The sequence below is a fragment of the Gnatocerus cornutus genome, chromosome 8 (genome assembly GCF_029298725.1).
Source record: "Gnatocerus cornutus isolate USDA-ARS CGAHR chromosome 8, icGnaCorn1.1, whole genome shotgun sequence".
In the NCBI taxonomy this organism is placed as follows: domain Eukaryota; kingdom Metazoa; phylum Arthropoda; class Insecta; order Coleoptera; family Tenebrionidae; genus Gnatocerus; species Gnatocerus cornutus.
Window position 1 is genome coordinate 15,462,952 of NC_142240.1, and position 9,394 is coordinate 15,472,345.

At 38.2% G+C, this 9,394-nt stretch overlaps 3 protein-coding genes across 4 annotated transcripts; 2 read left to right on the forward strand and 1 right to left on the reverse strand.

The window, feature by feature from the left end:
* Positions 1-46: 46 nt before the first annotated feature.
* LOC148170313 (uncharacterized) lies at positions 47-1,937 on the forward strand. The gene is made up of 5 exons (XM_088042733.1): positions 47-332; positions 379-600; positions 859-1,172; positions 1,220-1,325; positions 1,369-1,937. Exons 1-5 carry the CDS (start codon positions 218-220, stop codon positions 1,788-1,790), a joined length of 1,179 nt encoding a protein of 392 aa, XP_087898859.1. The 5' UTR covers positions 47-217; the 3' UTR covers positions 1,791-1,937.
* Positions 1,938-2,616: 679 nt separating this feature from the next.
* On the forward strand, positions 2,617-5,043 carry LOC148170314 (nose resistant to fluoxetine protein 6-like). The gene is made up of 9 exons (XM_088043256.1): positions 2,617-2,877; positions 2,921-3,293; positions 3,338-3,414; positions 3,460-3,817; positions 3,861-4,029; positions 4,071-4,264; positions 4,314-4,776; positions 4,823-4,925; positions 4,970-5,043. The coding sequence occupies exons 1-9, from the start codon at positions 2,706-2,708 to the stop codon at positions 5,041-5,043; spliced, it is 1,983 nt and encodes a 660-aa protein (XP_087899382.1). The 5' UTR covers positions 2,617-2,705.
* A 591-nt stretch (positions 5,044-5,634) lies between these two features.
* LOC148170315 (RNA helicase MOV-10-like) lies at positions 5,635-9,378 on the reverse strand. Of its 2 annotated transcripts, XM_088044102.1 has the most exons (10): positions 9,064-9,378; positions 8,775-8,977; positions 8,590-8,724; positions 8,144-8,463; positions 7,986-8,101; positions 7,811-7,939; positions 7,443-7,757; positions 6,031-7,396; positions 5,794-5,986; positions 5,635-5,748 (listed from the first exon to the last, which is right to left on the reverse strand). In XM_088044102.1, the coding sequence occupies exons 3-10, from the start codon at positions 8,699-8,701 to the stop codon at positions 5,699-5,701; spliced, it is 2,601 nt and encodes an 866-aa protein (XP_087900228.1). In that variant the 5' UTR covers positions 8,702-8,724; positions 8,775-8,977; positions 9,064-9,378; the 3' UTR covers positions 5,635-5,698. The 2 variants fall into 2 exon arrangements, with proteins under 2 accessions (XP_087900228.1, XP_087900229.1); XM_088044103.1 differs by having other exon boundaries at positions 8,775-9,378.
* Between the last annotated feature and the right edge of the window lie 16 nt (positions 9,379-9,394).

A 9,394-nucleotide genomic window follows, 5' to 3' on the forward strand; every position in this document is an offset into this window, starting at 1 on the left:
TTTTTCAGCCACCCAATCCCTTGCCTCTATTTTTAAATTCAAACCAATCGAAATATTCCCGGTTATAACAAACTGCCGGTATTAACCTCAATTTTGTTAAATGTGTTTTCTTTTTTTCGTGCAGGTTTTCAAAACAAACTCTTTAATTTGCTACAAATTCGTAATGTAATACCAAATTCCAATCATTTAGTGAAAAATACGTTAATTGTGAGTTAAAATGGTAACTATTTGGTGCAAATTCTGTCTTATCCAGATAGAGGTAAGAAATTGGTCAAGGCACATTATTGATCAACAACACAAGAAGAACCTACCGTATAAAATCATCGTACGAGGTATGGCTCATCATTTAAAAGAATGTAAATTCAAAAAGCTTTTCAGGGAGCTTTCAAACTAAGGAACTTGAGGAGGTTCATCAATACTTTGCAAAATTTGGTAAAATTGTTATGGAAGATGTAGCTGCTAATGTCAAAGGGGAGACTTTTGTACAGTACTTTTTTGAAGATCCAGCTGTATACAGTGTGATTGCCCACAAACAACATTTGCTGGGCGGAAAACTCTTGCAAGTTAGCTGGTGCATGAGTTTTGGGGATGACAAGCCGAGTAAGCTCACAAATTAAAGATTTATATATATGAGTAAACTTCTTGTTTAATAGTTATTTAAAAAATTGCTTCAAAAACTTTTCGACTGTAGGCAACCAATTATACATGCATTAAGCTTGGGAAGTGAAAAGTATTTTCTCTTTTTACTTTGATAAGCATTAATGCGAGCCGGGCAACTGTAAATAAATATGTCTCAAATCAACGTTTCGTTTCGCTCACCACAAGTTGGCACTTATCCAGAAGTAAAATTGTTTCTAGATATTCAACGGTCGACAAATTCGCTGTCCATATCTAATGAAGAAAGCGACTTTTCAATGAGCGACATGGATGTAGAAGACATTTCGTCGGATTTTTCCGACGAATTTTTGAATGTGAAAAAAGAACTGAAAATAACTGACCAAGTAGAAAAACGAGTGCGTTCTAAAAGTCCCTCACTGTGTAAAAAAAAGAAACTCGACAAAATTAAGATCCACGGAATGATGCCGCCTCCTGATCCTGCAGATATGTCGAACACAGAGAGTTTTTTTCGTACCACAACTCCTGTGGTTTCAAGAGTAGAATCCGTTGACAAAGTAATATTGTTTGTTATTGAAACGCGTTGGTAAAAAGCTTGTTTTAGGCCTTTGCTCTAAAGAAGATTACTTTTACTGATTATTTAACAATTTTAAAGAACAAAGGAGCGACAGCATCCCTTAGTCCTGCTCAAGCGGAAAAAAACACAATAAGTAAGCTAACTTTTACATGATCACATTGAAACCACTTTTTTAGTACTGGCGCAATGTGAACAAGCCATCGCTGCGATGTCTCATAACGAACAAAAACTTTTCAAAATAAAACCACGAATACCTCAACAGAAACCGCGTAGTTCGCCGGTGGTCAACGCAATGGTCAAATTGAAGTTTACTTCTTTTAGGAAAGAAACCTTTTCGTCTGTTTTTTATTCAACCCTTCGCGATATTGGTATTGTAGGGAAAGAAACAGACGTTCACAAGTTGATAGATTCTGTGACTGACTTGTTATGTGCGGATGTCGTGGACCGTCGAAGAGTTTCCGCAGAGATCTTGCAGATTTCATTGTTGGGGACAAACACGAATAAAAAAGATAAAAAGAAAATGAAAAATGTTGGGACACAATGTAGAAAACCCCCAAGCAGGAGTGTGAGCGTCCAAGTTGGGAATGACAGGCTGTGAAGAAAAATATAAGTTAAGTTTTAGATTAGAACTAAAAGTCTGACCTGTTTACTGTAAAGTCCGCCGTTGGGATTTTACTTGTTGTTTCTTAGGCTTAAGTGAAATTATATTTTTATAACTTAATTCCAAAGTTAGAATAAACAAGTTGTCTTTTAAGTTTGCTCAACAACAATATGAAACGTACATGTCTGCTCCTTAAAAATCCTTTGATCCTTTTAGCGCAGTGTTATCTTTAATCTCAAATGTCCTATTTACCTACAATTTGCTATTGTTTTGTTAACCTTATCGGTTAAAAATATAGGTGAATGTTACAATTATCGCTGCACTTATCAAAATGTTGAATTTGTGAGCACGAGCAGATTCTTCAAAGAGCAATGAACCTTACTAATCGATTATCCTTAATGATTATTACAGAAAATCCACTCCATGGTCATTAACTTCGGAGCAACGAACTAAAATTTTCAAGTACAATTGCATCCTTATCTTTACGTAATTTATAAAAAGTTGTTTTTGCGACATTTAAAAACAAATTCACAAGGCTAAAAACCAACATAAAAATGTATTGTAGTGCTATATAAGTTTGTTTACGATGTATTTTTTATGTATGGAGCGCATATTTAGAACTTTAAGATGAGTGCCATTACATCATTCATTTAAATGCATGGGAACCCCATAGTTCACTGACTTGTACCATCGTTTTTTCCATCAAATTGCATAATTTGTTGGCAATGACAATTAGATTTCACCTTTTCAAGGATAACGAGTAAAATATTATATAAAAGAATAATAACAAAACCAGGAGTTCAAACTCCTTTGAAGTGTCCATAATCGAGATCGTATTCTGTTGGATAAGTACCCGCGATAACACCCTAAACGCGTATAAAAATTGCCGCCGGCACTGAAAATCTTATCAAAATGTTACAACTCCTAATAGTGATCTTCCTGAGTGCACACGTTGCCTGTGTGCAAGAAATTCTAGTCGGCGTCTTGAAAAATCTAGAAGTTCCTTTGTCTCCAACATGTGAACTACAAATGGGGGAGTTCCTCAATAACTTCAGTATTGATGAAACTTCATGGGCTTTTCAAAGTAAGTACCCGAAGCGAACATTCTTTTAGTAAAGTCGATTTAGTGGTAGATGCGACGTCGAAGATACCAACGGGTCTTCTGAGTTACAATTTTGGGGAAATGGGAGCTTTTCGCCAGTGTATTGATGTTGAAGCGGGAAACATTCTTGGGAAGTACTTCCTTGGGTACATCTCAATGGGTAATGGAACTAATGGAACTTCTTTGAAGAGCGGAATATCGGGAAATCTGAATGGTATAACGGGGCCTACATGGGCGCTCTGTTTACCAAACGGTTGCACAACAGATGATGCTAATATTATCGGAAATAGTCTTTTAACTACTGCAGTTGATGGCATCCAAGTCGGTTTCTCGGATTTGCTGTGCCAGACGAAACTAGAAGCGAAACCAAAGCTCACAACTGGAGCGATCATCACGATGTAAGTTTGGTTCTTGTTGGTTGAAAGTCTAAGTTTTCTTCCAGAGCCGTGTTACTTTTCTTGCTTTTGGCGACACTAATTTCAACTGGTTATGATCTATTCTGTATATACCATGGTTCAAGTAGGTAGTCCCATCACTCTTACCATTCTTCATGGTTGCTTCTAGAATCATGCCCAATGCTAGTCAAAGGTTTCTCAGTTTACACCAACAGCCAGAAGGTCTTCAAGATGACGAAACCCCATCCAGACCAACTCCCTTGTCTTAATGGGTTGAAATTTATTAGCATGATGTGGGTGGTCGCTGGTCACCAATTTTCGGTTCCAATCTACGGCTCTCTTACTAACGTCAAATCTGTTGTTGAGTGGACAGAGAAGTTTTACAGCATGTTTATAGTCAGTGGTACTTTATCAGTGGATACGTTTTTTACCATTGGGGGGGCCCTCATGTCTTATGGTTTCATGAAAGCAAAACTCAAGAATGTACCCTTCAATGTCCCTATGTATTATCTTCATAGATACTTGAGGTACGTCTTCAACCGTTGGTACTGTTGTTAAAATGAGTTATAGATTAACAGCTCCGTTCGCTGTGGTGGTACTAGTCAGCGCGACACTGTTAAAGTACATGGGCTCGGGCCCTAAATGGCCCTACTTGGTTTTGTACTTCCAAAAGAACTGCGAGGACTACTGGTGGTCGTCGCTTTTATACGTACAAAACTACGTTAATGTCTCCACGATGGTAAGTTTTCTCCAGAGTGGTACTATTATAATTTGGAGCAGTGTGTAGGTCAAACGTGGTACCTCAACATAGACATGCAGCTCTACATCGTGTCACCTTTAGTTTTCTTCGCTCTGTGGAAGTACCCGAAGTTATGCATATCGTTTTTAGGTCTATGTAGTTTAGTTTGTATTAGCTTGTCGTTTTATGAAGCGTGGTCAAACGAACTACCGGCTATTTTAACTAATTTTTATTCGTAAGTTACTATAGTACTATTGACTGAAATAACCAATCCTTTCCAGCAGTCGTACTACTGACTACCAAAACAAGTACTACTTATTAACTCATACTAGAGCGACTCCATGGATTATAGGTGTCGTATTGGGCTACTACCTCTTCAAAATCAAACAAAATGAGATGAGATTTAAGTTAAATAACATTGTGATATGGGTAGTGTGGGCTATAAGCCTCAGTACTCTCTTAGCATGTGTTTTGGGTGGCCACAGTACTCTTCGTAGCCCTCAGTACGACAAACTAGGCAACGCTTTGTATATAGCCTTGGTACGACCATCATGGTCTATTGCTATAGCATGGATCATTTTAGCATGCAGCAATAACTACGGTGGCCCTATTAACTGGATCCTTGGTCTTCCCATTTTTCAAGTACTTAACAGGTTTACTTATGGTATCTATTTAACACACGTCACGTTTCTGTACGCTCTTGTATATGGTCGAGAATGGCCCGATTATTTCAGTAGTTTTAACATGGTAGGTCGTACTAGCATCACTATCGCTTTAATAACAGACATTTTAGGCGTACCAATTTTGGGGCACCCTCTGGTTTAACACCGGTCTAGCAGCTCTCTTAGTCTTCACGACGGAATCTCCCATGATAGTCATAGAGAAACTCTTATTTGGTGCGTTTTTATTTTTGTATTCAGAAAATAATGACAATTTTTAGGGAGCTTGGGTAAAAGTAAGAAGCCCAGAACTGATGTAGAGAAAGGAGTCGACAACGCGGCGTTTGAAAGATAACAGTATTATGTGTAAATTGTAAATAAAAATAGGTCAGTGTCACGGTTTAGATGACAATAAAGTGTTCAGTGATAGTATTTTATCTAAGCAAATAACAGTGATAGTCGTGAATAGATCAGTCCCAAGAAATTGGAGATAAACATTTTCATTCAGTCTAAATCGGATTTCAAGTGGTCATAAGTCAAAATACGATCATTACATAATAGGGTCAATTAAAAAACAAGTTAAGTTACCACATTAGCTATAAACATTTTATTACTTTGTTGCGGTTTTTGACATGTGAGTTGCATACGAAAAACTGTTAATTATTGATCCAATATAGCTTTCTCTGACCTAAAAGAATTTTGAAAGCAAAGTTTGTTCACTTTTTAGTGTGAAATATTTGTTTTATTTATGCAATTCCTTGTTTATTTTTTTCGTATTTTTGGGTACTACTCAGATTCCTTTTTTTGTTTAATCGTTTTATTATCTTACACATTTTTAGACGCGAAGTATGAAATATTGTCCATAAAAACTCGATAGTATTATTTTCCCGGCGCATCCACCATTTTAACAACGAATTTTTGTAACCGCCAAGATTAAACTGAGAAGAAGTGTTTGTGTTGGTTTTTCGATAATATTTTATTAATAAATGTGAAAAAATGACAAATTGAAATTAGATATCGGTTAAGGAACAACTGGTGCCCTCTCCAGAATCAGACCCGTCTAAAAAATTGAATCAAAAGCAGCCCAAATTTAGAAATGACTTACTTAATGCCGAAGTGCTCGTGCCATTGTTGAAAGAGGCGTTTTCGTCATGAAACTCGAATTTATCTCCAGTCACAGCTCCATTATCTCTACAGTATGTAATCAAACTTTTCCAGTACTGATCCAACTGTAAAATGTGAGGATTTCCTACGATAATTAGCAGCGCTTTCGCTCTTGTGATGGCTACATTGAAGCGCTAAAATCCAACGTTAAAACCCGACAAAAACTCGGAATTATTACCTTTGGATTTGTGAGAAAACCTAAATTAAACCTAGAATCGTAATTCAATAAATGAGGCTTCGATCGCACCGTTGATATAATAACAATCATTCTTTCTTGTCCTTGGATCTGTTCAACAGAACCGACTAGTATATTATTGTAGTTTTTTTTGTGGAACGCTTGTTTGAACTTCTCGACTTGTTTTTTGTACGGTGAGATGACTGCGATGTGGCTTTCATTGATTGTGATTCTGTTCATTCTACAGTTTATTAGTTTTTCGAGGTAGTCCATCACGACTTGGATTTCTTGAATGTTGAAGAAACTAGGAGAGGTTTTCTCTCGTTGGTCGACACCCACGACGCTGTGAAACAACATAGGGAAGTTTTTGTTTGGTAGGAATTCCCAGTTGAGAGCGGTGTTGATGAGATCATCTCCAGCGACTTGTAGTTCGTTTTCATAGAAGAGGCTGTTTGGTTGGTGTAAAATAACACGATGCGATCGGTAGTTCTTGAGGAGTTTAGTAAGAGCTGATGGATTCGTCTTGCCTTTATCCTTCTGGTACTGCTTGCAAGTGTCCATCAGTCTCTCAAGCATTGAGGTATCAAACCCACACTGTTTAGCAAACGACGATTGCACAATAGGCCCCAATTGTCTTGGATCCCCGGCTAGGACAATCTGACCGGAAATCCGGCCCGGGAGCCTCCAACTTGATAAAATTCGACTAATGGCGATCAAAGTTTCACTTTCAGTGGCTTGGCCGGCTTCATCGATAAAAACGTAGGAAAAGTGCTTTTCCGGACAACCTTTATTAACGAGCCGTGCTGCCGAAACGAGGGTCGTTATAATAATTCTGTAGGAAAGCAGTTCGGACATTGAAGGTTGGTAACACAGCCCGCGCCGATAATTACAGAACCTGCGTAATTCCTTTGGCATGAAGTCCGCAAAGCTCATGGAAACCAAACGAAACAAGTCGCTTTGAGGGACTGTATCAACCAAGCGCTTCATTATCTCATTGGCTGCGCTATTTGAAGGGGTACAGATCAGAACTCTTTCACGCCCTCGCGCGTGTATCTGTTTAACAGCCTCCACTACAGTCATCGTTTTCCCAGTGCCAGGAGGACCAAAAATCAAGTACGGTGTTGGCATTGCTGATTGGCGCACAATTGCGCGAACAGCTTGTTGCTGCTCTGCGTTTTGCGCAATATCTTCGTTGAACCATCTCAAGTTTAGATCTAAAGTGGATTTCGGCACAGTTTTTTCAAAGAAGAAGTGATCGATATTATCCGAACGAGCAAAATCTACTGCTTGGTGCTGCGCTCTGATCGTGTAGCGGTTGAACGAGAAGGAAACATGAAACTTCTTGTTGTTGGTGAAAGTTTTCATAAAACTAAAGTTAGGAAGTGAAGATACCATCAACGAGCCGCGAGACTCACCTTTTGGGAAACTTGATCAAGACGCTAGACTCATTGACTTTTTTTACTATTCCGCTGTGGATAATCTTGCTGTTTTTATCATCTTTGAGGCGGATGGTGTCGCTGACCAAGACAGAAGGGCGGCCTTCAGAAAGATCAGGGACTTGAAGTTCGACAAGATTTCCGACTTTTTGCAAACTTTGTTCAGGTTGATCGTACATGCGCATGTTCCTCAGCATTTGGTGTTCTTCGGCGTAGAGTAGCATTTCGAGGAGTCCAGTATAGTTACGTTTTTCCGTCAAAGACTTCCTTTTATCTTCATTATTGACTAGATTTCTGCGAATCATGCATGTAAATGGTGAAGAAAAAACGAGTACCTAAGTACTCACTCTATGTACTTCAATTGTGCTTTTTGGTGCTTTGTGATTCCATCAAACGGTTTAAGATTGTTGTTTAAGAAGAGTACCATTTCTGTGGGTAAAGGATACGATTGCATCGGAATAACTTCTTTTGATTTCCTGTAAAGCTAGTTACAGCTATTGGTAAGGAATTAAAGACACTCACGTTAGGTGATCATCAACAATATAAACCACGGAATTGTCTTGATTCTTCGGCGGAAGTCCTTTGAATGGTTCCACGGGGTGAAGATCATCAAAGAATTCACCATGGACATGAAAAACCTAACAAAAGTAACACCACCAGGAGCAACAATTAATTCATACCAACTCCACAGCATAATTTTGGATTTCCCCTTGATTTTCCGTTTTGATCAAAATCGGGAAAAGTAAGATACCTTCTTTGTTACAATGCGAGATAATTTCCCAACAAACAGTAGTAGAAGAAGTAAATTTACAAGGACACACGGCGGTGAAAGCGACATCGCTGATTTTTGGATCCGTTTGGGCGGATAAAATAGTGACTGGTTTGGGGCTTGTTGTGGTTATTTTCAAAAGGAAACTCTTTGGTGTGTTTTTGCGCACAATTATGTTGTTTAGAGATGGTACATTAGCGACACTGAAGTGAAGATGCTGCGATTCTTTTGCTGGAATAAAGAAAAAATTTTACAACAGAAATTATTTTAGTGTCATCGACCTCGGCTCTATCGTGAGCGCGGTCGCTAATTGTGTTCCTTATCGTCCTCTTTACGTAATATACTGTTCAAACTCACAAGCCTTTTGCAGATCCTGATGAAATTTGTGCTCCTTTCCATCCAGGTGCCGCTGGTACGATTCTTTGTCTTCAAATGGGGTTCCACACAGTATACAGCTGCTTTCTGACATTCTCCCAGCCTTTCAGTACTACCCTGAGGATTTAGAGCGTTATCAAAACTTTCTTCCGCTAGACAAAACCTACCTTTGAAACCCCTGACGTGATAATTTGATAAAATAGACTCTCAGCACTTTTTTATCTGTTCGTCTCTCGCTGGTTATCTTCCTATCACAATCACCGCTTTGATAAAATAACTTATTATTACTCAGAGGCCATCAATTTATATTGTTCGAGGAGTTAAAATGCGTGGTCTTCGCTATCAACCTTTGATTTTCAGAGAAGTTTATCTACAAGAAAAGTAGTATTGTGCGCAGCACAGTAAAAAAAAGTGATAACCATAACGAACTAAAAGAGGAAATAATGTTATAGTTACCTTGAAAATGCGTCACGTTGAAAGTCAGGGTTACTTTGAGCTTAGGTATTCAGAGCACGAGGAATTTCATACTGTATTATCGGAAAATTAATGTCGGAGCTTTCAATCAGAGATTTGAACTGCTTGAGGGGCTTTTATTTTGAATTTAGCGCCACAATTTTACATTTTCAGCCACTAGATGTGCTGGTCACATCGTTGCATTCAAAATAAACAGAAAATTTAACACAAATTCTTGAAAAAATCTGACGCAACAACTAAAACTGATTTAAGTAAAAATAAATGAAAATAAACAAAACAAGTTATTAAACGTGTAACCAGGCAACCAACAATA